The following is a 26,810-nucleotide window of genomic DNA, read 5'->3' on the forward strand; positions in this document are numbered from 1 at the left end:
AAAGACACTGAAGCAGCAAACTTTGTGGAATTAATATTTGTGTCATTCTCAAAACTTTTGGCCACAACTGTACGCTAGCATTTTGGATTTGAAATGACACAATGAAAACGAGGTTAAACTGCAGACTGTCAGCTTTAATTTGAAGGTATTTTCATCCAATTCGGGGGGACCGTTTAGAAATTACAGCACTTTTTGTACATAGTCCCCCCATTTTAGGAGACCAAAAAAATTGGGACATATTCACTTGTATGTGTATTAAAGTAGTAAAAAGTTAAGTATTTAGTCCCATATTCATAGCACGCAATGACTACATCTAGCTTGTGACTCTACAAATTTGTTGGATGCATTTGCTGTTTGTTTTGGTTGTGTTTCTGTGTTTTGTTTTGTTTGTTTTTGTTGTGTTTGTGTTTTGTCCCCAATAGAAATGAATGATTCATAATGTATTGTCATTTTGGAGTCACTTTTATTGTAAATAAAAATAGAATATGTTTCTAAACACTTCTACATTAATGTGGGGGCTCCCATGATTACGGATCATCTTAAATGAAGTGTGAATAATGATGAGTGACAAAGTTACAGACGCACAAATATCATACCCCCTCAGAAATGCTAACCCCGCCTGTTATTGTAATGGTGAGAGATTAGCATGTCTTGGGGGTATGATATAAAATGCTAACCTCCCCTGTTATTGTAATGGTGAGAGGTTAGCATGTCTTGGGGGTATGATATAAAATGCTAACCTCCCCTGTTATTGTAATGGTGAGAGATTAGCATGTCTTGGGGTATGATATAAAATGCTAACCTCCCCTGTTATTGTAATGGTGAGAGGTTAGCATGTCTTGGGGGTATGATATAAAATGCTAACCTCCCCTGTTATTGTAATGGTGAGAGGTTAACATGTCTTGGGGGTATGATATTTGTGCATCTGTAACTTTCTCACTCATCATTAATCACGATTCATTCAGGATTATCCATAATCATGGTAGCATCCACATTAATGTAGAAGTGTTTAGAAACATAATCTATTCTTATTTACAAAAAAGTGACTCCAAAATGACACACTACATTATGAATCATTCATTTCTATTGCGCATAATCTGAAACACAACCTAAACAAACAGCAAATGCATCCAACAAATGTGTAGAGTCACAAGCTAGATGTAGTCATTGTGTGCTATGAATATGGGACCAAATACTAAACTTTTTATTACTTTAATACACAGGAATTTGTCCCAATCCAGACAGAAAAGAGAAATAGGCAAAATAACATTTCAATTTAGAGCAATAAAGAAATGGAATAAATTAACTGAGCAAACCAGAAATCTTTCAATATATAAATTTAAACATTATTTTAAAACGATTTAAATATAATACATAGAAATGTTGTGGGACTATAGTAGATGAAGAATCAATATTTTTTAGATTGAGTATTTATTGGGTCATTATGTTAGTATATTATGTATGTTTGTAATAGTGTGTTATATGTGAAAAGTGTTCGTATTATAAATTGTATTTTAATGTTTAAGGACTCTTGGAAGATTAGTCCAAATGGGGACTAAAAGAGATCCAAATCAAATTAAAATCAAACTAATACTTTTAGTCCCCTAAAATGGGGGGACTATTTACAAAAGGTGGTGTAATTTCTAAACAGTTGACCCCATATGGATTAAAATCCCCCCATATTAAAACTGACAGTCTACACTTTAACCACATAGTCATTGTATAATTTCAAAGTGCTGGAGTACAGAGCTAAAAACAACAACAAATGTGTCACTGTCCCAATACTTTTGGAGCTCACTCTATGTGCACCTAGTCATTGCTCTCTCTCGCTCTACTGTGTGTGCATCTTGCCAGCTGTCACTCAAATAGCAAGGGGCTGAAGCTCATTGGCTGAAACTCGAATTGCTAAGGGTACTGGCCAGCGTGGGGTTAATTTATGCTCATGCATCCTTATTTTGACACCAAACCCACCACTGGTGTGCGTTGCCAAAGAGATCTATTTTCATGTCATCCGACCATAACACTGGTTCCAAACCAAGTGCCAATGCCATTTGGCATCCAAGTGCCAACTCCAGGCGTTTAGATTTATTGGATGACATGAAAATAGTGCTCTTTGGCCACGCACACGATGGAGGAACAGCTGTACAGTGAACAGGAGGAGGCCAGGCTAAATCAGTCTCAGAGACTTCCAAGGTAAAAGACGCTACCCATACCAGCTCTACCCAAGCGCTTCAAGATGTCCTCAATAACAGCTGCCCGCAACTCCCATTGTCAGGTCATATGGAATATACACTGCTCAAAAAAATAAAGGGAACACTTAAACAACACAATGTAACTCCAAGTCAATCACACTTCTGTGAAATCAAACTGTCCACTTAGGAAGCAACACTGATTGACAAAAAAATTCACATGCTGTTGTGCAAATGGAATAGAAAACAGGTGGAAATTATAGGCAATTAGCAAGACACCCCCAATAAAGGAGTGGTTCTGCAGGTGGGGACCACAGACCACTTCTCAGTTCCTATGCTTCCTGGCTGATGTTTTGGTCACTTTTGAATGCTGGCGGTGCTTTCACTCTAGTGGTAGCATGAGACGGAGTCTACAACCCACACAAGTGGCTCAGGTAGTGCAGCTCATCCAGGATGGCACATCAATGCGAGCTGTGGCAAGAAGGTTTGCTGTGTCTGTCAGAGTAGTGTCCAGAGCATGGAGGCGCTACCAGGAGACAGGCCAGTACATCAGGAGACGTGGAGGAGGCCGTAGGAGGGCAACAACCCAGCAGCAGGACCGCTACCTCCGCCTTTGTGCAAGGAGGAGCAGGAGGAGCACTGCCAGAGCCCTGCAAAATGACCTCCAGCAGGCCACAAATGTGCATGTGTCTGCTCAAACGGTCAGAAACAGACTCCATGAGGGTGGTATGAGGGCCCGAAGTCCACAGGTGGGGCTTGTGCTTACAGCCCAACACCGTGCAGGATGTTTGGCATTTGCCAGAGAACACCAAGATTGGTAAATTCGCCACTGGCGCCCTGTGCTCTTCACAGATAAAAGCAGGTTTACACTGAGCACGTGACAGACGTGACAGAGTCTGGAGACGCCGTGGAGAACGTTCTGCTGCCTGCAACATCCTCCAGCATGACCGGTTTGGCGGTGGGTCAGTCATGGTGTGGGGTGGCATTTCTTTGGGGGGCCGCACAGCCCTCCATGTGCTCGCCAGAGGTAGCCTGACTGCCATTAGGTACCGAGATGAGATCCTCAGACCCCTTGTGAGACCATATGCTGGTGCGGTTGGCCCTGGGTTCCTCCTAATGCAAGATAGTGCTAGACCTCATGTGGCTGGAGTGTGTCAGCAGTTCCTGCAAGAGGAAGGCATTGATGCTATGGACTGGCCCGCCCGTTCCCCAGACCTGAATCCAATTGAGCACATCTGGGACATCATGTCTCGCTCCATCCACCAACGCCACGTTGCACCACAGACTGTCCAGGAGTTGGCGGATGCTTTAGTCCAGGTCTGGGAGGAGATCCCTCAGGAGACCAGCCGCCACCTCATCAGGAGCATGCCCAGGCGTTGTAGGGAGGTCATACAGGCATGTGGAGCCACACACACCACTGAGCCTCATTTTGACTTGTTTTAAGGAAATTACATCAAAGTTGGATCAGCCTGTAGTGTGGTTTTCCACTTTAATTTTGAGTGTGACTCCAAATCCAGACCTCCATGGGTTGATAAATTGGATTTCCATTGATTATTTTTGTGTGATTTTGTTGTCAGCACATTCAACTATGTAAAGAAAAAAGTATTTAATAAGATTATATCTTTCATTCAGATCTAGGATGTGTTGTTTAAGTGTTCCCTTTATTTTTTTGAGCAGTATATGTGTGTGTATCTGTAGGTCTGTTTTTTTCTGACCATAGAATCTGTGCGTGTCTCCAGGAAGTCTATGTATGAAGGATGCCCAGATCATGCAGAGCCTGACAGAGAAGCTGCGTATGTTTGCTGACATGGCGGAGGCTGTAACAGGGCTGGAGGATGTAGCTAATCGCTCTCGTCTGCTGCTCCGTAGTGACGACTTAGACCCCCAGCAGGGGGAGACACTGCTCAAGGGGGCCATCACTGAGGGTAGGTTTGAATGACAAATCCACCCTTAGACCTTATGCAATTGTGGAGATCTGAGAGGATTTGATAGGTTATAGCAATATTGTAATAGCTCCACCTTCACCTCTGATAGGCTGGCCTTGGTACTCCTGCTAGGTCTGATAGGATCTGATAATAGTGAACTTAACCCTTTTCTTTAGTAAATCTGATATACAGTTGAAGTCGGAAGTTTACATACACCTTAGCCAAATACATTTAAACTCAGTTTTTCACAATTCCTGACATTTAATCCTAGTAAAAATTCCCTGTTCACCACTTTATTTTAAGAATGTGAAATGTCAGAATAATAGTAGAGAATGATTTATTTCAGCTTTTATTTCTTTCATCACATTCCCAGTGGGTCAGAAGTTTACATGCACTCAATTAGTATTTGGTAGCATTGCCTTTAAATTGTTTAACTTGGATCAAACGTTTCGGGTAGCCTTCCACAAGCTTCCCACAATAAGTTGGGTGAATTTTGGCCCATTCCTCCTGACAGAGCTGGTGTAACTGAGTCAGGTTTGTAGGCCTCCTTGCTCGCACACGCTTTTTCCGTTCTGCCCACAAATTTTCTATGGGATTGAGGTCAGGGCTTTGTGATCGCCTCTCCAATACCTTGATTTTGTTGTCCTTAAGCCATTTTGCCACAACTTTGGAAGTATGCTTGGGGTCATTGTCCATTTGAAAGACCCATTTGCGACCAAGCTTTAACTTCCTGACTGATGTCTTGAGATGTTGCTTCAATATATCCACATAATCTTCCTGCCTCATGATGCCATCAATTTTGTGAAGTGCACCAGTCCCTCCTGCAGCAAAGCACCCCCACAACATGATGCTGCCACCCCGGTGCTTCACGGTTGGGATGGTGTTCTTTGGCTTGCAAGCCTCCCCCTTTTACCTCCAAACATAACAATGGTGATTATGGCCAAACAGTTCTATTTTTGTTTCATCAGACCAGAGGACATTTCTCCAAAAAGTACAATCTTTGTCCCCATGTGCAGCTGCAAACCGTAGTCTGGCTTTTTTTATGGTGGTTTTGGAGCAGTGGCTTTTTCCTTGCTGAGCGGCCTTTCAGGTTATGTCAGTATAGGACTCGTTTTACTGTGGATATAGATACTTTTGTACCTGTTTCCTCCAGCATCTTCACAAGGTCCTTTGCTGTTGTTCTGGGATTGATTTGCACTTTTCGCACTAAAGTACGTTCATCTCTAGGAGACAGAACTCGTCTCCTTCCTGAGCGGTATGACGGCTGCGTGATCCCATGGTGTTTATGCTTGCGTACTATTGTTTGTACAGATGAACATGGTACCTTCAAGTGTTTGGAAATTGCTCCCAAGGATGAACCAGACTTGTGGAGGTCTACAATGTCATTTCAGAGGTCTTGGCTGATTTCTTTTGATTTTCCCATGATGTCAAGCAAAGAGGCACTGAGTTTGAAGGTAGGCCTTGAAATACAGGTACACCTCCAATTGACTCAAATGATGTCAATTAGCCTATCAGAAGCTTCTAAAGCCATGACATAATTTTCTGGAATTTTCCAAGCTGTTTAAAGGCACAGTCAACTCAGTGTATGTAAACTTCTGACCCACTGGAATTGTGATACAGTGAATTATAAGTGAAATAATCTGTCTGTAAACAATTGTTGGAAAAATGACTTCTGTCATGCACAAAGTAGATGTCCTAACTGACTTGCCAAAACTGTAGTTTGTTAACAAGAAATTTGCGGAGTGGGTGAAAAACGAGATTTAATGACTCCAACCTAAGTGTATGTAAACTTCCAACTTCAATTGTAAATACTTATTGACCCACCATGAGAATCCGATGTTAGCTTGTCAGTCAGATAATCAGCTTTTAGTTTCTTCTTCTCTCTTCAGTGGATAATCTGCAGAACCTTCTCCTGTCCGGTGTGACTCTGAGAGACCCCTACCCCCCTCCAGAGGACTTCCTGGTATCAGGGGGATACAGTTTGAGGACAGAAGATCTACGGCTCCTTCGAGGGGGGCTAAACCTTGGTGGGCTGCGGAACCTGGCGGCACTCAGGAGAGCCGAAACCTTAGGGGGCTATGTCTGCAATCCCATACCCCTTATGAAGAGTAAGTCTACCGCTCAGTCGACAACTCATATAGATGGACTAAGGTTGCTGGATTGACCCCCACACCTCTCTGATTCAGAGGGGTTGGGTTAAATGATGAAGACACATTTTAGTTGAATGCATTCAGTTGTACAACTGACTAGGTATCTCCCTTTCCTTTATTATACCACTGTTCGTATTCATATCTGGTCATACTGTATCATTCCTCTTATCTCACAAATCCAGTGTTTTCTTTGGAACACAGTTGAACATTATTTGTTCAACATTTGCTGTGCATGTTTTCCAGATGGTAATATACAGGCGGGTGAACGGCCAGGCAGTGTGGCGGTACAACCTCTAGACAGAGGTCAGCATTCAAACTCTGACCCCCAGCTACAGGATCTTGACCAGTCAGAGAGTCTGGAACTGTCGGTGAGTGACTGGCTGTCCCATTCTCTCCCTTTCACTTCCAAGTGGGCACTTGTTCCCTCCTACAAGTGTGCTCTTGTTCTCTCCTCAGAGAGAGAGGGAGGGAGGTATTGACTGGTTTAGTTCGTCTGATTTATGGTATTGTGATTACAGGCTGATGAGTCACCAGCATCATACTGGACTTCTCCATGCCCAAATCCATCCTTTCCTGAAGCTGAGGTAAGTGTTGCTAGATGACTCTGAAGTCTGAACACATCGTGATGTTTAGGTTCATGAATATCTGCAGTCACATTTTTTTTATTGCGCTAACCTGTTGGAGCCAGTTTTTGTATTTTATTAGTTATGCAAATATTTGTCTATTAGAAAATATTTATATTTAAGGATCATTTAATTTATTTACAGTGCTGTGAAAAGTATTTACCCCCTTTCTGATTTTCTCTATTTTTGCATATTTTTGACACCGAATGTTTTTAGATCTTCAACCAAATCCTAATATTAAATAAAAGGAACCTGAATGAAAAAAAGTTTTCATTTATTTCATAAACAAAGTTGTGCAACACCCAAAACCCCTGTGTTAAAAAGTAATTGCCCCTTTACTCAATAACTGGTTGTGCTATCTTTAGCTGCAATGACTGCAACCAAACGCTTCCTAGAGTTGTTGAACAGTCTCTCACATCGCTGTGGAGTTTTGCCCCACTCTTCCATGCAGAACTGTTTTAACTCAGCGACAACATTTGTGGGTTTTCGAGCATGAACTGCTCGTTTCAGGTTCTGCCACAACATCTCAATCAGGTTTAGGTCTGGACTTTGACAAGGCCATTCCAAAACCTTTAAATATGTTGCTTTTCAGCCATTCTGATGTAGACGTGCTTGTGAGTATTGGATCATTGTCTTGCTGCATGACCCAGCTGTACTTCAGCTTCAGCTCACGGACAGATAGCCTGACGTTCTCCTTTAGAATTCTCTGATACAGAGCAGAATTCATGGTTCCTTCAATGATGGCAAGTCGTCCAGGTCCTGAGGCAGCAAAGCTACCCCGAACCATCACACTACCACCGCCATGCTTGACCGTTGGTATGAGGTTCTTACTGTGGAATGCAGTGTTTAGTTTTCGAGAGACGTAACAACGTTCCACTTTTGACACATTCTTGACAATCATCCAGGTGCTTTTTGGCCAACTTGAGTCGACTTTTTAGATGACATGGGTCCCGTTATGTCTGACGAAAACCAAACACTGCATTCCACAGTAAGAACCTCATACCAACGGTCAAGCATGGTGGTGGTAGAATGATGCTTTGGGGATGCTTTGCTGCCTCGGGACCTGGACGACTTGCCATCATTGAAGGAACCATGATTTCTGCTCTATATTATAAAATTGTATTATTTATTTTTTTCTCCCCAATTTCGATCTTGTCTCAATCGCTGCAACTCCCCAACGGGCTCAGGAGGCAAAGGTCGAGTCATGCGTCCTCCGAAACATGACCCACCAAACTTCGCTTCTTAACAGCACCAATGTGTCGGAGGATACACCGTTCAACTGATGACCGAAGTCAGCCTGCAGGCGCCCGGCCCGCCACATAGTCACTAGAGAGCAATTAACCAAGTAAAGCCCCCCTGACCAAACCCTCCCCTAACCCGGACGACGCTGGGCCAATTGTGCGTAGCCCTATGGGACTCCTGATCACGGCAGGTTGTGACACCGCCTGGGATCGAACCCGGGTCTGTAGTGACACCTTAGCCCGCTGCAGCACTCGGGAGGCCTGTATTAGAGAATTCTAAAGGAGAATGTCAGGCTATCCATCCGTGAGCTGAAGCTGAAGCGTAGCTGGGTCATGGAGGAAGACAATTATCCAAAACACAAAAGCAACTCTACATCAGAATGGCTGAAAATCTACAAATGTAAAGTTTTGGAATGGCCTAGTCAAAGTCCAGACCTAAACCTGATTTGAAATGTTGTGGCAGAACCTGAAATGAGCAGTTCATGCATGAAAACACACAAATATTTCTAAGTTAAAGTAAGAAGAGTGGGCCAAAATTCCTCCACAGCGATGTGAGTATGATCAACAACTCTACGAAGTGTTTGGTTGCAGTCATTGCAGCTAAAGATGGCACAACCAGTTAATGAGTGTAAGGGGGCAATTTCTTTTTTCACACAGGGGCATTGGGTATTGCATAACTTTATCAAAATGTTGTGTTATTTGTTCACTCAGGTTCCCGTTATCCAACATCAGGTTTTGGTCAAAGATCTGATAACATTCGGTGTCAAAAATATGCAAAAATAGAGAAAATCAGAAAGGGGGCAAATAATTTTTCATGGCACTCTATATGGTTTATGCATTAATTTGGTTATGCTCTATTATTTGAATTCTAATAGGCCAATTACTCCCTCTATCCTCAATTAGTTGTAAGTATGGGTGGACCTGCCCGGATATCCACATATTGGGTATATAGAAACAGGAAGTGAGGCCTACGAGTTATGGCAAAGGTTTTACCTTGATCTAATTTGTATACCTGGAATACTGGAACCTTTTGTTTACCTTGCACTTATTTGTTTGGATTCTTGAGTTTACGATGGGATGTGCATCTCAAATCTTGCAATTGGTTTTCTCACGGCTATTCAAAAGCTGCTACACAACCTTATTTCTATCTCTCTCTCCCCAGTTCTTTGACAGAGTGCTGCTGCTCTCACAGAAACTCTACAGTCTGCTGGTAAGACATACTGTATCTATTCTTTACATTCTACAGACACAGTTGCTACGTTTGACCGGTCTTATCTTACTATTAGATAGGTTTTAACTGTGTCCCCTGCCCGTCCCCTGGTCTGCAGTTTGTCCTCTGACTCCTGGTGTGAAGTTTGTTCCCTGCCCGTCCCCGTAGGCCATCGTGTCCCAGCAGGACAGCCACATTGAGTTGCAGCGTGCCTCGCTGTCAGCGCGTGAGCATCCGGGCCGTCCTCGTGGAAATGTGCTCCTGGAGCAGGAGAAACAACGTAACATGGAGAAACAGAGAGAGGAGATGGCTAACTTCCACAAGCTGCAGACACAGCACAGACAAGAACAGGTATTGAACTAGAACACAGTTTATTACATTATAGAAATGGAGAGAGGAGATGGCCTACTTCCACAAACTGCAGACAGCATAGACTAGAACACAGTTTAAAACCCTGAGGTAGAAAATGGTTTATTATGTTAGAGAAACGGAGAGAGACACCATCAGGAACAGACACCATCAGGAACAGGTAACTAGAATAGAGCTTTAAACTGCAGACACTGTATCAGTTATTACATCTTTCAGCTTTTACCAAAATATAGCCACATGTTGTATATGTATACATACAATCTTGTTATACGGTTACACCTGCTGGATGAATGTTGCTTGTCTGTCTGTCTGTGCACAGGTACTTGCGATTTTCTGTGTCTTTATTTTTATCTCAATTTAATCCTCGATCTATTAATTGAACTATCTATTGTGTTTATCTATGATATCTATCTTATCTCTCTGCCTCACAGGTGTCAAACTTGTTCCATGGAGGGCAGAGTGTCTGCATGATTTTTACTTCTCCATTATACTTGATTGATCACTGATTTAGTTAGGAACTTTCCTCGCCTGGTCTTCTAGTTGCTCCAACAGAAACTCAGGCCTCCATGTCATTTTTGAAATGTATTTTACCTTTATTTAACTAGGCAAGTCAGTTAAGAACAAATTCTTATTTTCAATGACGGCCTAGGAACAGTAGGTTAACTGCCTTGTTCAGGGGCAGAACGACAGATTTTGTACCTTGTCAGCTCGGGGATTCGATTTTGCAACCTTTTCGGTTACTAGTCCAACGCTCTAACCACTAGGCTACGCTGCTGCCGCAAATGAGTAATGAGTTTGACACCCTTGCTTATCTATCTCACTTTTCTCTCATTGCTATTTCATCCATCTCATTCTCAGGCTCGCTGGGAGGAGGAGCGGGAGTGCCACCAGTTGCAGGCGGAGGTCCTGGAGGCGGAGCTAAGACAGAGAGAGGAGGAGTGTAGGAGAATGAAGGAGAAGCTAGCAGAGGAGAGGGGGGAGCTGGAGAGATGGAGAGAAACCTACCAACAAGTTTCTGCTTTGTTTTGTTACATTCTACAGTGTTACAATATAACAATTGTGGTCTTACTGTGATAAGAGTGTCTGCTAAATTACCAAAATGTAAAGTGGTCTATTAAGAGTTAAAAATAAATTAAAACAAAGCTTCAATTGCCAATTTTATCCAAGTGAGTGCTGCTGGCATGTTTCCATTGTTCATGTGACGTACCTTACCAACAGGATCTGGAGAGGCTAAGGGAGTCTACAAGGACTGTGGAGAAACAGAAGGAACGCCTGGATTTACAGATGAAGTTGAAGAAGAACAAGACCATTGCCAAACCTGGGAGTTTTAACTTCAACACTCAGCAGGTGAGGAGGTGGTGTGGTCGTTAAGGTCTGAGGACCAATAGTGCTCTCACCACCCATTTATAGATATTGATGTATGGGATGTTTAGGTCATCTGGTCATTCTCTTCTTCTCCTCAGGCTCTCCCCCACTCCCAGTCGTTCCGAGGGGACCTCCCCCACTCTGCTTCCTTCCGAGGGGACCTCTCCCAGTCGTTCCGAGGGGACCTGATGGGTGGTTGGACAACGGGAGGTGACGTGACCCCCATCCCGGCCTCTAAGGTCCACGTCCAACCCAGCCCCTCTCTAGTCACAGCTTTCTTCCTGGAGCCGCCCCCAGAGGTGAGACGTAGCTTGGAAGTAACGTGGGCTAGACTACATGGATGGACAGTATACCAACCACAGATAGGGTTGAAAAATTCCGTCAACTTTCCCCAAATTCTAGAAATAGGAAATATGAGAAGTAGAAGATTTCTGGAAAACTTCGGAATTTTGGAAAAGTTAACAGTACTTTGCAAACCCTATCCACAGGACTATGTGAATTTTTGTATTCTATTTGTTGTACTGTAGTGTATTGATATTTTGTATGCTGACCTCACAAAATGCATTTCCATGAAAAGTGACAAAGTTCCCTATCAGATGGTACACTCGATACAACACTCTTACGAGTTTGATCCCCGTAGCTGTGTGTTGTAACTCGTTTCCCAGTATTCATAATCTCGTTCCCAGACACTTCCGCCCAAAAGCGAGTCTGGTGGACCAATGCGTCAAACTTGGCCTTCGTTAGCCAATACAGAAAGAGCAGGAGAAACTCCCAGAGCATAAGCATTGACTTAATCTACCAACCAATCATCTCTGACAACTATGGTCGGGTGGTATTCAGATTTTCATAGCGTCATACAGTTTCTGTACCACCCGGAGTATACGGTATTACCGGAAGTGCAAGGGATGCCATTTAAAAAAATAACATCTAAAAAAATGTACGAATAATATTGATGCACAAACAATTAAGGCAACAGGAATCTTGATCCAGGAGGAGATTAAATGTGTCTGCTGTAAACAAGAAGCTTGATTTTGACATATAGCCACTTAGCTAGCAATTTAGCAAACCAAATGCCTAGATGGAGCCCTGAGCTGGATATACAGTGCCTTCAGAAAGTATTCAAACCCCTTGGCTTTTCCCACTTTTTATTGTTACAGCCTGAATTCAAAATTGATTAAATAAAATAAAACTCTCACCCATCTACACACAATACCCCATAATGACAAAGTGAAAACATGTTTTTAGAAATGTTTGCGCAGTTATTGAAAATGAAATACAGAAATAAACCATTTACATACTGTAAGTATTCACACTCCTGAGTCAATACTTTGTAGAAGCACCTTTGGCAGTGATTACAGCTGTGAGTCTTTCTGGGTAAGTCTCTAAGAACTTTCCACAACTGAATTGTGCGACATTTGCCCATTATTCTTTTCAAAGTTCTTCAAGCTCAAATTGGTTGTTGATCTTTGATGGACAACCATTTTCAGGTCTTGCCATTAGATTTTGAAGTAGATTTAAGTCAAAACTATTACCTGGCCACTCAGGAACATTCACTGTCTTCTTGGTAAGCAACTCCAGTGTAGATTGTCCTGCAGAAAGGTGAATTAATCTCCCAGTGTCTGGTGGAAAGCAGACTGAACCAGGTTTTCCTCTGGGATTTTGCCTTTCCTGAGCTCCATTAGGTTTATTTTTATCCTGAAAAACTCCCCAGTCCTTGCTGATGAAACGCATACCATGACATGATAACATGATACAACCACCACCATGCTTGAAAATATGAAGAGTGGTACTCCGTAATGTGTTGGATTTGCCTCAAACATAACACTTTGTATTCAGGAGATACAATAAATTTAAAAAATCACTCTGTCATTTAGGTTAGTATTGTGGAGTAACTACAATGTTGATCCATCCTCCGTTTTCTCCTATCACAGCCATTAAACTGTTGAACATTTTTAAAGTCAGAATTGGTCTCATGGTAAAATCCCTGAGCATTTTCCTTCCTCTCCGGCAACTGAGTTTGGAAGGATGACTGTATGTTTGTAGTGGCTGGGTGTATTGATACACAATCCAAAGTGTAATTAATAACTTCACCATGCTCAAACGGATATTCAATGTCTGCTTTTTTTTTTTACCCATCTACCAATAGGTGCCCTTCTTTGCGAGGCATTGGAAAATTTTCCTGGTCTTTGTGGTTGAATCTGTGTTTGAAATTCACTCCTCGACTGAGGGACCTTACAGATAATTGTATGTGTGTGTGGTACAGAGATGAGGTAGTCATTCAAATATCATGTTAAACACTATTATTGCACACAGAGTGAGTCCATGCAACTTAACAATGTGACTTGTTAAGCAAATGTTTCCTCCTGAACCTTTTTAGGATTGCCATAACAGAGGGAGAAAACATTTCAGCTTTAAATTTTTTATTAACTTGTAAAAATGTCTAAACATAATTCCATTTTGACATTATGGGGTATTGTGTGTTACTGGCCTACACACAATCTCAATTTAATCAGGCTGTAACAACAAAATGAGGAAAAAGTCAGGGGGTATGAATACTTTCTGAACACACTAATTTATTTGACACATCTTAATTTCCTATAGTTACATTTATAGGTTGTTATAAACAGTGGCGTAGCACGCACCCCCTGCACGGGGCGGGGGTTCCCCCACAAAATCATACCGTCGGTATTTCGTAATACTTTACATAACTTTACATTATTGTATTGTAGGTGCCCCTTCATAGGGAGAGCATCAGCCCTGCGCCCCCTAAAGCTGAGGTTCCCATTCACCTGATCAGCACCACCGACCAGGTGGTCCACAAGCCAGGGGCTGTGCAGCAGCAGATCCCCACCAAGCTGGCTACCCTCAGCAGCAAGGGCAAGGAGAAGAGCAGAAAAAAGGGATCGCACCAGCGCATGCATAGTGCAGGTCAGAACACAGCACTGTAGAATATAACAGAATACTTCATCACATAAGTAAACTACCCACACACTGGATGGTTAGATGCTCCTATAGTTTTTATTAGCAATGTATTGAAGACAAAGGCTCTTCATCAGGCTGAGTGGGAAGGCTCCTCAGAGGAGGAAGGGGAGGACCATCCTCAGTGAATTTTATAGAAATAGTGAAACATAAAAAGTTATCCTATACTAAATATATTCAAATTTAGTCACCAAATAATAGATTAAAACACACTGTTTTGCAATGAAGGTCTACAGTAGCCTCAACAGCACTCTGTATGGTAGCACCATAGTGTAGCCGGAGGACATCCAGCTTCTGTCCTCGTCTGGGTACACTGACTTCAATGCAAAACCTAAGAGGCTCAAGGTTCTCAACGCTTTCCATAGATTTACACAGCACAGGAGGTTGGTGTCACCTTAATTGGGGAGGACGGGGGCTCATGGTAATGGCTGTAGTGGAATTAGTGGAATGGTATCAAATACATTAAACACATCCTTTCCATGTGTTTGATGCCATTCTATTTACTCAGTTCCAGCCATTATTATGAGCCGTCCTCCCCTCAGCAGCCTCCACTGTTACACAGAAATTATGACAACTTCCGGAGGACATCCTCCAACCTCAGAGCTCTTGCAGCATGAACTGACATGTTGTCCACCCAATCAAAGGATCAGAAAAGGAATCTAGTACTGAAAGCCTAAGCTACAGCTAGCTAACACTGCAGTGCATACAATTTGGTGAGTAGTTGACTCTGAGAGAGAGAAAGATGACAATAGTTGAACAGTTTGAACAAATTAATTTCTTAACAAATGGAGGAGCAAATGCAGCTAGCTAGTTTAGCCTACTCAAACACCCGGCTCAAACAGAGGGATGCTATGTTAGCTAGCTGGCTATGACTGTCCAACACTGGAACTCTTCCAAGTCAAGGTAAGCTTTTGGTTTGACTAATTTATTGCCACCGGGGCCTGCCTTCTAAACTGCTTACTGACTGTACACTGTACTGCATGATTGTAGTGGGTTTACTAACACATTAGTTCTATTAGCTATGTTGACTATGATGTTACTTTAGCTAATATGGTGACAACGATGTAGGCTGTGTGTATGGGTTATGATATGAAGGTTTAGCTTGGACATTTCCCCCCTGGTCACAGCCAGCTGATGTGTTGTGCATTGAAGTCCACAAGCGAAGGGAAAAGGTGAGAGGAAGAGAGTGGGTAGATGTGAGAAGAAATACAACAAGCTATGAAAGTGAACTGTTTGTGTGTGATAAGGGGTGTATTCATTCTGCCAATTCTGTTGGAAAACGTTTCTTAAACGGAAGCAAATGGAACCAAGCAGGGATAAACATACCTGAATTTGTCCAATAGAAACTCTTGTTTGCAACTGTGCACCTACATTGTAAACTTTCATTCATAGACTAGGTTGTAGCAACCTCATGGGCATAGGGAGAATTCAAGTATCATGTAGTAGCCTAAATCTATCGATGTTACATTGAACTGGGTGAATGGGACACGAATGACAGTCATCCAATATGCTGTTATAGAAATAAGGCCATGCTCATAAAAAAAAAAAATAATTGCATCCTCATCTTAAACAGCACCAACCGCCACTGGTGGGATCATGATGCCAGATCTTTGAGCAAATTATAACATTTACCTCCACTGTTGATATTTTCTATCTGTTAGGGAGTGAGTAGTTGTCTTTCTTCCTGCAGCATCTATAGACATGTCTCAGGTGGTGCCGATCAGAGTGACAAGAAAAGAGTGCGAGAGTCTGCGAGGGAAGAGGACTGTGAGTCCTCACAGGAGCTACCAATCAGGTAAGATGAGAACCTCGGGATTTCCAGATACACATTATCAGATTATTACCATGACTGGAGATATGTCTTAACGTCTCAGGATCTAAATTAACATGGCGCACGCCTGCACACATGTACAGACACACGATGAGTAAGTTAACCCAATGTTGTTATCCCTCCTCAGATCGTTTCCTTAGTCCTCCAGAGCCTCTGTTCAATGCCAAGCACTCCCAGACCCTATTGTCCAGCAGCAGCATGAGGAGGAACAGCCAGATCCACTTCCCTCCACCTGAACCTCCCCATCCTCCACCCTTCCCAAAAGACATAGCAAGCAAACCAACCAAGGAACGCGTAATTTACCTGTAAGGACACAGGGTAAGACCAAAACCCTAACTCATAGGGCCTATGCCAGGGGTCTGCAATTGGGTGCCTGTGTGCCAAAACCGGTCCATAAGTGATTTTATTTGGCCCGCCAAAGCAGTCTGTTCTGATCAAAGTAAAGATGTGATTTTTAAAATATTTTGACTGATTTGGCTTTTCTAATTCCTTGTACTTCTTGAGTGCCTGTTGAATTTCCAAAGACATTTATATTGTTCTGATGAGTGTTTCTGTCATGGTTTAAGAGGAAGTGTCTCTAACCACTCAAGGTCTTTACTTTTAAAGGATTCTTATTCATGTTGAGCGGTGTTGTTAGGAAGCTGTTTATTATTTTAACTTGTTTACAGATCTGAGGTGCCAAGCACGTTTTATTCTCAGAGCACATTAGAAACTACTCTAATCTATATAGTTGACCTGCTGCTTGAAATCAGAATGTCTTAATGAAAATAATGCATTTGTCATAGAATGTATGGAAGTAAATGTAGCTTTATCTGTTAGAGGGAATATTAACTGTATGGGGTTATGGTGTATTTTAACACTGAATAATAATGACTACTGGACATAAATGACGGCAATTCTACTGTGGTTTCTGTCATGAGGGAGACAGGAATGGGTGTCATGACAGTTTGTGCACTTGGTGGACTGTTGAATGCAGAAGGCCTGACCACGCGATATCAACCCTCAAAATGGATTGTAGTAAGTCAAGTTTTAGTTAATTTTTACCACACAGCTTCCCTGTGTGCGTGAATGTACAGAAATGTTTGGACACTCTGTGTTTAGTTTGAACTGGAGCAAATAGTTTTTCCTTTTTGCTCATTGTGTAACTGTAACAAGGTTATGTTCTGGGAACCAAGGTAACTTAATTCAAAAAGTTTCATTATTATTATTATGTTTTAATATTGGGGAGGTTGTTTGGAAGGATTTGTGAATTATGTTGCTCACGACTTCCAATGAACACATAAATAGAATTAGAACACGTTATATACAGTGCCTTCAGAACATATTCATACCCCTTGACTTATTCCACATTTTGTTGGGTTACAGCCTGAATTCAAAATTGATTAAATGTTTGTTTTTCTCACCCATCTGAAAACATGTAAAAAAAAAAAAATGGTTTTGCAAATGTAATTCAGTTATCGAAGTATTCATACCCCTTGGCTATGACACTCCAAATCGAGCTCAGGTGCATCCAATTTTCTTTGATTATCCTTGAGACGTCACGACAACTTGGCTAAATTGTTTGGACATGAATTTGAAAGAAACACACCTGTTTATATAAGGTCCCGCAGTTGACATTGCATGTCAGAGAAGAAACTATACTATGAAGTCCAAGGAACTGTCCTTAGATCTGAGATAAAATTGTGATGAGGTATATATCTGGGGAAGCGTATAAAACTATTTCTAGAGTGTTGAAAGTTTCCAAGAGCACCGTGGTCTCTATCATTGGGAAATTGAAAAATATGGAACTACCCAGACTCTGCCTAGAGTTGGCCTTCCGTCCAAACTGAGCAACAAGGGAGGCAATGACCACTCTGACAGAACTACAGAATTCCTTGGCTGAGATGGGAGAACCTGCCAGAAGGACAACATTCTCTACAGCACTTCACCAATCTGGGCTTTATGGGAGGATGGCCAGACGGAAGACACTTCTGAGAAAAAGGCACATGACAGCACACCTACTTTCTGAAGGCACTGTAGATCTCTATGGTCTGACTATTCTGTTGTAATATCATTGTCCTGCTGAACTGTTGTTGTTCTTCCCATCCACAGCTGATAGAAATAATAAAAACCATGATGTATGTAGCCAGCATTGCCTGTTTGTTAAGGCTGTCTTGTCAATGTCATCTCCGAATGACTCCCCTCCTACCCTTTCCAGTCTAAAACAGCAGCCTGAAATAGTGATTTTATTAGGATCCCCATTAGTCAATGCCAATTGTGACAGCTAGTCTTACTGGGGTCCAAGACAATACAGACAAAATACTTACAAAATACTTAAAAACATTAACATGTTTGTTTGCATCTATCAGTTACACATTTCATGTCAGTACATACACAGAAAGTAGGTCACATGGAGAGGCGTTGTGCCGTGAGGTGTTGCTTTTGTTTTTTTAAACCAAGTTTGTTGCTCACTTGCGCTATATGAGATGGAAGTGAGTTCCATGCAATCATGGCTCTGTATAATACTGTACGTTTCCTTGAATTTGTTCTGAACCTGGGGACTGTGAAAAGACCCCTGGTGGGGTAAGTGTGTGTGTAAGTTGACTATGCAAACAATCTGGAATTTAACACTCATGTTTCTTATAAAAACAAGAATTGATACAGTCAGTCTTTCCTCAACTCTTAGCCAAGAGAGACTGGCATACATATTATTGATATTAACCCTCTAATTACAATTAAGAGCAAAATGTGCTGCTCTGTTCTGGGCCAGCTGCAGCTTAACTAGGGCCTTCTTTGCAGCACTTGACTGGACAATAATCAAGTTAAGATAAAACTTGAGCCTGCAGGACTTGCTTTGTGTGTGTTGTCAAAAAAAAGACAGACCTCTCCCCATCTTTACAACTCTTGAATCAATATGTTTTGACCATGACATTATACAATCTAAGGTAAAACTGACTGCAACTCTTTGTTTAGGGCTGCTGTGGTTGCGTACACCCCCAACACACACTGCGACCAAAACATTTTAGTAACCCACCCTCGTGACAGCAAAGAGAACTTACGTTTTAACGTTCCTTTCCTGGAATTCTGCACATTTTGCCATAGGATGTAGGCAAAAGTTCGCTTTTTTTATTGAATTTTTCTCCCCATTTTCGTGATATCCAATTACGATCTTGTTTCATTGCTTCAACTCCCCAAAGGGGTCGGGAGAGGCGGACGTCGAGTCATGCGTCCTCCGAAACATGACCCAACTAACCGCGCTTCTTAACACCTGCCCGCTTAACCCGGAAGCCAGCCGCACCAATGTGTCGGAAACACCGTTTAACTGACTAACGCAGTCAGCCTGCAGGTGCCCGGCCCGCCACAAGGAGTCGCTAGAGCGCTATGAGCCAAGTAAAGACCCCCGGCCAAACATCCCCAAACCCGGACGACGCTGGGCCAATTGTGTGCCGCCCTATGGGACTCCAGGTCACGGCCGGTTGTGACACAGCCTGGGATCGAACCCGGGTCTGTAGTGACGCCTCAAGCACTGCGATGCAGTGCCTTCGACCGCTGCGCCACTCAGGAGGCCCCATGTTTGCAGTTAATATAACTGATGATCAATGGCTCCACCCTGTCGGTAATTAGGCCATGCTTACGATAAGTTTAGATAGCTGGCCGCTAAACTAATGTACCAGTCTTAAGAAAGATTTAGCTGACATGGGCCAATTGAGTGACTGCTGATTCGCAACCACATTTTTAATTGCTCCTTGTGTATTGTATTATTCTAACTATCAGTTGAGACCCCGACTGAGTTACAAGAAAATCTTATTTTTTTATTTGTCCGAGGGCCTACAAAAGGGGGGACATGCAGCCCCGCCAGTTTAGACCATGGTCAAAAGTAGTGGACTGTATAGGAACTAGGGTACCATTTGGGATGCAGACAAAAATATTGTGCAAATGTATCGAGTAAGTCACTAGAGAATTGAGACGGTTGGTAATTATTATGAGACACCCACCAAACAACATCAAAATGATCACTTAAGAAACAAACACAGCATGAACACAGTACTCTTAAAGCAATATGCACAGAGACATTCAAATTGTAACCATGGATACAAGTAAGGCCAAAACCCATTTAAGACAATATTGAATATTATAACCAAATCGAACAATCTAGGGGGTTTGATTCAATCCGTATTGCTGAAGTTCAGCACTATTGCGCACTTCAAATAAAGATAATTTCAGATTGAGCCATTATATACAGCGTTTACCGTGAATGCAGCGGGAATGTTGCCTTTCAATTTCAATTGTGCTATAGCGCTGAACTTGTGATATGGATTGAATCGAGCCCTAAGTCTCCTTATAACCCATGTGTTTATATGGTAGTTACGTACTGGTAAGTAGTTAGTGTAATGAATTAGGTAAACAATTTAAATTGTAAGTACTATGTAAGAATGTTTGCCTAGCTGCCTACAATGTAATTAAACACACAGTACATGGGTTTACACCTAATATAAAGTGGAACCACAACATCTACTGGAAAAAGAGTGGGGACAACATTAATTGTTGCAACCTTAAATGTATATAAAAGACAGCCTGGATCAAACCAAACATATAGCAAGCAAAGGTAAGATAAAAAAATATATATTTTGGGAAGATTTCCCAGACACAGATTAAGTGTTATTCTGGATTTATAAACACTTTACATCAAGATTCTCCACAAAGCTTGCTTTTTAGTCCACTAGGAAAGTGTCACTTTATGCCCTAAATCAAAAATAATTATTATCCTATACCTTTGGCTGGTTGAGAATCCATGATAGCACCACATGAAAAAGGGTATGTCTGATACTTCAGTCATCTTTGAGGACAGGCCGTAGAGTGGCTCTTTCGTTCTTCATGGCTTTTGACCAGGGCCCTATTTAGGGAACAGGGTGTAATTTAGAATGCCCATATTGACCTAGTAGCGTAGATTATAATGGCTGCCAGGCCTCCATTAAAAAAAGAGATTCAATGGGACTCACCTGGTTAAATAAAGAGTAAAATGTAAAAATTATTGAATGCTTTTCTGCATAGAATTGGTGGGGGAGACAAACTGAACAGGATGGTGTCGAGGGTAGGGAGTTGAGCAGGGCAGGTCATGTGTATTGGATGCGATTCAAGCTGACTACATGGGAGATGCATGAACATAATCGGCTACCACATCATATGGGGTTGAACAGGGCAGAGTAGGCCATCTATAGTGGTGTGACTCAATTTCAGTCACGGGGGTCTAACTCATGTGGGAAGGCCCAGGGGTGTTGGTTAGCGTAAACCTTTATTTCCAACCTACCTCATGTCCGATTGGAATAGCTGAGAAGTGAACAAGACTTTGGCATAGTGTATGGTGTGGTGAGAAAATTAGACATACTTTTTACTTAGAGAATTGTCTATTGTTATATGCTAGTGTTTTTTTCCCTGATACAATCTTGTCGACAGCTAAGAGCCGTTTGGGTGCAAACGCAGCATGCGACATCACATTTTATCTATCTGCCAGAACTCAGCCGTGTGGAAACTTTCAGAAATGAGCACATATAGTGTGAGCTGTGGCAAATGCCGTTATCACGAGGGCTTAAACGTCTATCTTAATCTGCACAGACAAACTAATTGCCTTTTACACACTGTTCCCCGCCCCTGTAAATACATCTACTAACTGCCACATATACCAAGAGGTTGTACTTTCATATAAAAGCTGAGACCCAACTGTTCGTTGGGCTCCAAAATCTGCACAATTGAGTGACTTAACCGCTCCGTTTTTGCAAATCTTATAATTAAGTTGTTTGAAGAATCAGGTCTCTTCCTTTTCGTTAGAATTTCTACGACAATGGTAACGAGGGACTAGGTCAGCGTAGGTCGAAGCTATATTGTGCTCTTTGCCTGCCTCAGCCTGGCTTAGTGTTGTTTAGCCTGGGTTAGGTCTGGCTCATTTACCAGGACTCCCATGGCTGATCCTGCTGCCCCAAGGCTACGAAGAACAGCCACTGTAGGTTGGGTTCCCTCTTTCCCTCCCGCTCATCCATTCTCCCTTCCTCTTTACACACCAAGTGCACTGAAATGTTCAGAATTTCTGTCCGTTACGAATGTATAGAGTTCCATTGAGAACCTTTGTAAAAAAAACAATAAACTAAATTAATAAGAAATTGGCATCCTAGAAATCCTTTATTCTGATTTGCTGGCATCTGGAGGGGGTGTGTCCTGAAGTGGGGGAGGAAGAGGGTCCTCACTCTGCTTCAGGACCTTGTAGTTCAGGATTGGTGAGGGGCTCCTCTATGGGTGGTCTTGGGGTTTGCATACAGTTGATTGGTTGCAGAACTATGGGAGGCTGAGAGGGACAAACAGAGGAGAGATATCAGACCACTGTGGAGCTAGTCTGAGACAATAAGCACACAAGACAGTTTATGCAGAATACCAAAACATACTGCCATTCCTCTGTCAACCAGTCAATTCTAGATCAATGGACTAAATAAAACCTTCATTGTATTTCTATTATCACAGCAACCCACTGACTGGAGGAGTGTGCTACTATAGCAAGCTTGTTAGTGCTCTAGTATCTGTCCATTAAAGATTTTGACAATGAGTAGGTGTCTCTAACGCCCAGGAACCTCTGATTCAAACTCCGATTAGACAGCTCCGCAAGAGTTTGTTCCTCACCAAATATGGAGTTTCGTTGAGAAACTATCTTCATTTACTCCTGTTACGGCCAGTATGTACTTCCAAAAAAGGTCTAAATAAAAATGTACAAGCAACCAAAAAAAATGCCTATTTGGCATCTGCAATCACTCATTACTGCAATGCACAGGTCGGAAGTCTACAACAACAGAATACATTGAAGGTACTGAAGAGAATTTTTTTCGGTTTCTTGTATATTTTTTTAGACGTACATGCAGGCCGTAATGGGAGTAAATGAAGATAGTTGCGTAGCGAAACTCCATATTTGGTGAGTAACGATCGTATTTTGACATAACGTTTGCAGAACTCTCTAATGGGAGTTTGGAATCGGAGCTTCCTGGGTGTTAGAGAGGAGACATCTTTAAACACACATTTTTTATTGATTTAACAAGGCAAGTCAGTTAAGAATTTGTTCCTATTTACAATGACGACATACCAGAAGGCAAAGGGCATCTTGCGAAGACGGGGGCTGGGATTAAAAATTATATAGGACAAAACACACAGCACTACATAAAGAGAGACCTAAAACGACAACATAGCATGGCAGCAACACAACATGACAACATGGTAGCAGCACAAAACATGGTACAAACATTTGGCACAGACAACAGCACAAAGGGCAAGAAGGTAGAGACAATACCTCACGCGAAGCAGCCACAACTGTCAGTAAGAGTGTCTATGATTGAGTCTTCGAATGAAGAGATGGAGATAAAAGTCGCTAGCTGCAGCAAACTGAAAAGAGGAGCGACCCAAGGATGTGTGCGCTTAGGGGGCCTTTAACAGAATGTGACTGGCAGAATAGGTGTTGTATGTGGAGGATGAGGGCTGCAGTAGATATCTCAGATGGGGGGAATTAGGCCTAAGAGGGTTTTATAAATAACCATCAACCAGTGGGTCTTGCAACAGGTATACAGAGATGACCAGTTTACAGAGTATAGAATGAAGTGATGTGTCCTATCAGGAGCATTTGTGGCAAGTCTGATGGCCGAATGGTAAAGAACATCTAGCCGCTCGAGAGCACCCTTACCTGCCGATCTATAAGTGATGTCGCCATAATCTAGCATGGGTACGATGGTCATCTGAATCATGGTTAGTTTGGCAGCTGTGGTAAAAGAGGAGAGATTACAATAGAGGCAACCAAGTCTAGATTTAACCTTAGCCTACAGCTTTGATATGTTTTGAGAAGGACAGTGCACCGTCTAGCCATACTCCCAAGTACTTGTATGACATGACTACCTCAAGCTCTAAACCCTCAGAGGTAGTAATAACACCTGTGGGAGGAGGGCATTCTTCTTACCAAACCACATGACTTTTGTTTTGGAGGTGTTCAGAACAAGGTTAAGGGCAGAGAAAGCTTGTTGGACAATAAGAAAGCTGTGTTGTGGAGCGTTTAACACAAAATCCGGGGAGGGGCCAGCTGAGTATAAAACTATCTGCATATAAATGGATGAGAGAGCTTCCTATTGCTTGAGCTAGGTTGTTGATGTAAATTGAGAAGAGCGTGGGACTTAGGATCAAGCCTTGGGGTACTCCCCTGGTGACAGGCAGTGTCTGAGACAGCAGATGTTCAGACTGTATACACTGCACTCTGAGGTAGTTAGCAAACCAGGCCAAAGACTCCTCAGAGACACCAATACTCTTAAGCTGGCCCACAAGAATGGAATGGTCTACCGTATCAAAAGCTTTGGCCAAGTCAATAAAAATATCATCACAACATTGCTTAGAATCAAGGGCAATGGTGACATCATTGAGGACCTATAAGGTTGCAGTGACACATCTATAACCTGAGCGGAAACCAGATTGCATACCCGAGAGAATATTCTAGATATCAAGAAAGCCAGTCAGTTGATTATTGACAAGTTTTTCCAACACTTGATAAACAGGGCAAAATAGAAATAGCCCTATAACAGTTAGGATGAGCTTGACCTCCCCTTTAAATAAAGTACACGCCGTGGCTGCCTTCCAAGCAATGGGAACCTCCCCAGAGACGGGAGACAGGTTAAAAAGGGTCAGAGACAGGCTTGGCGGTGATAGTGGAAGCAACCTTAAAGAAGGGTCTAAACCATCTAAACCAGATGTTTTTTTGGGGTCAAGTTTAAGGAGCTCCTTTAGCACCCCGCCTGCAGGGAGAAACTTTGTAGCGAGGCAGGGGAAAGAGAGAGGAGCATCGGGGATAGTCACATTAGAAGGGGTGGGAGATGAGGAAATGTTGGATGGGCAAGGAGGCATGGCAGAGTCAAATAGGAATCCTGACTTAATGAAGTGGCGATGAGAGCTCAGCCATGTGCTCCTTGTCTGTAACAACCACATCGTCAACATTAAGGGACATGGGCAGCTGTGAGGAGGGTTTATTCTCCAGGTCTTTAACCGTTTTCCAGAACTTCTTGGGGTTAGACCCGTAGAGAGAACTGCTCCTTAAAGTAACTAACTTTGGCCTTCCGGACAGCCTGAGTGCACTTTTCTAGTTTGCCTGAACGAGAGCCAGTCAGCCTGAGTATGCGTGGGCCGAACGATTTGCCAAATGGCATTCTTGAGGTGGAGTGTAACTACCAGACCACGGTCGAACCAGGGGCTGAATTCTCATCTTCTTTATGGGCGCATGTTTGTTAACGATACCCCTGAAAATAAAAACAAATCCAAGCGTCTTCGACAGAGGGGATCAAGCTGATTCTATACCAATTTACAGAGGCCAGCTCATGAAGGAAGGCTTGCTCATTATAGTTTTTTAGCAAGCGTCTATGAAAAATCAGGACAGGTCGTTTCACTGAGCAGCCATTAAGAACACAGGCTGTAAAGCAGTGATCACTAAGGTCATTACAGAAAACACCAGACTGATACCTATCAGGATTATTTATAAGGATAACATCAAGGAGAGTAGCCTTTTCTGGGTGTTTGGAGTCATAGCTTGTAGGATTGGTAATAATCTGAGGAAGATTTAGGGAGCCCCATTGCTTTAGGACTTGGTCAGGTGGTTTAAGCACGGCCCAGTTTAGGTCACCTAGCAGGACAAATTCAGACTTAGTGTAAGGGGCCAGGAGAGAGCTTATGGCAGGTAGGGTACAGGCCGGTGCTGATGGAGGACGATAGCACCCATCAACAGGTCAACAAAGAGCTATTTGAAAGCTTAACATCTAAAACCAGCAAATTAAATTGTTTGGGGATCGACTTGGTGGAGACAACCGAGCACTAAAGGTGATCCTTAGTAAAGATTGCCACTCCAACACCTTTGGAAAATCTGTCTTGCCGAAAAACGTTAACATTAGTGTTCAAAACACTCATCCTTAATCACGTCGCAGTAATGACCAACACATCTGGATTGCAGCAGTGAACCCACACTTTCAATTGATCCATTTTCGGTAAAAAGCTTCTAGTGTTAACGTGCAGAAAACCCAGGCTTTTACGAGAGCAGAAATCAGTGAAGCAGAGCACAAGTCAGAATTGGGGCTAGCAACAGTAGAGGGGCCAGGGTGTACATGCACATTTCCAAAAAAAAACAGCAGTAATACAATTAGGGCATGGCTGAGGACAGGGAGAGCTCTGCAGTGTTGACTTAGAACATTTGAATGTTCATTAGATGGCAACAAGATCATATTGTACAGCAATTTCATCAGGTAACATGAATACAAAGCCGGCGAGAGGTGGTTAGAATAGGATGGGAGGCCAAAAGTCTGTGTAACCAATGGAGCAGGGCTGTCCAAACCTGTTCCTGGAGAGCTACCCTCCTGTAGGTTTTCAACCCCAGTTGTAACTAACCTGATTCAGCTTATCAACCAGCTAATTATTAGAGTCAGGTGCGCTAGATTAGGGTTGGAGCGAAAACCTACAGGATGGTAGCTCTCCAGGAACAGGGTTGGACAGCCCTGCAATAGAGAGTCAGAGTCCCGAGTGTGGCAACACACAGACTGTCCCACAGTTGGGTAAACAAGCAAGTTCATAGTCAACAAAGCACACAGGAGTCTTGAGGCAAACATCATAAAGCACAAGAGAAAAATATAACAACTTGGGGCTAGCCATTGTAAGTTCAGAGTCACTTGCCCCAACAGTCCATGTGTGCTGGAGGCGATAGAAAGTTCGGGAGAGAAGGGGGAGTGTGGCGGGGTACCTGTACCAGACAGGGGGAGACAGGCCAGGGAGACAGCGAACAGATTGCCAGGTGGAATCCAAGCAGCAGTGCAGCAGGCAATGGGAGTAGGTGAGAGAAGTTTGTTTTCTCTGCACAGATGGAGGGGGCTTCAAAGGCCTCTGCATTTGGGGGGGGGGCTGTG

The 26,810-nt window shown here is 42.7% G+C and overlaps 2 protein-coding genes across 11 annotated transcripts in view; one reads left to right on the forward strand and one right to left on the reverse strand.

Annotated features, from left to right (window-relative positions):
- The window catches only part of LOC115169289 (rho guanine nucleotide exchange factor 18), a 31,644-nt gene extending 13,634 nt beyond the window's left edge, over positions 1-18,010 (forward strand). For all 8 annotated transcript variants that reach the window (XM_029724765.1, XM_029724766.1, XM_029724761.1 and 5 more), the window contains exons 8-19: positions 3,929-4,114; positions 6,004-6,222; positions 6,508-6,632; positions 6,783-6,848; positions 9,291-9,338; positions 9,507-9,689; positions 10,566-10,718; positions 10,926-11,054; positions 11,171-11,371; positions 13,802-14,000; positions 15,742-15,846; positions 16,010-18,010. In XM_029724765.1, coding sequence (XP_029580625.1) covers positions 3,929-4,114; positions 6,004-6,222; positions 6,508-6,632; positions 6,783-6,848; positions 9,291-9,338; positions 9,507-9,689; positions 10,566-10,718; positions 10,926-11,054; positions 11,171-11,371; positions 13,802-14,000; positions 15,742-15,846; positions 16,010-16,191 — 1,796 coding nt within the window. In that variant the 3' untranslated portion in view covers positions 16,192-18,010. The remainder of the gene's footprint in view (positions 1-3,928; positions 4,115-6,003; positions 6,223-6,507; positions 6,633-6,782; positions 6,849-9,290; positions 9,339-9,506; positions 9,690-10,565; positions 10,719-10,925; positions 11,055-11,170; positions 11,372-13,801; positions 14,001-15,741; positions 15,847-16,009) is intronic.
- A 1,807-nt stretch (positions 18,011-19,817) lies between these two features.
- Positions 19,818-26,810, reverse strand: part of sppl2 (signal peptide peptidase-like 2) — a 45,687-nt gene continuing 38,694 nt past the window's right edge. For 2 of the 3 annotated variants that reach the window (XM_029724767.1, XM_029724768.1), the window contains one exon: positions 19,818-22,198. In XM_029724767.1, coding sequence (XP_029580627.1) covers positions 22,122-22,198 — 77 coding nt within the window. In that variant the 3' untranslated portion in view covers positions 19,818-22,121. Of the gene's footprint in view, positions 22,199-23,608; positions 23,648-26,810 lie in introns of those variants that run through there. The other variant, XM_029724770.1, reaches the window with a different exon arrangement.

The sequence above is a fragment of the Salmo trutta genome, chromosome 31, assembly GCF_901001165.1.
Source record: "Salmo trutta chromosome 31, fSalTru1.1, whole genome shotgun sequence".
NCBI lineage: Eukaryota > Metazoa > Chordata > Actinopteri > Salmoniformes > Salmonidae > Salmo > Salmo trutta.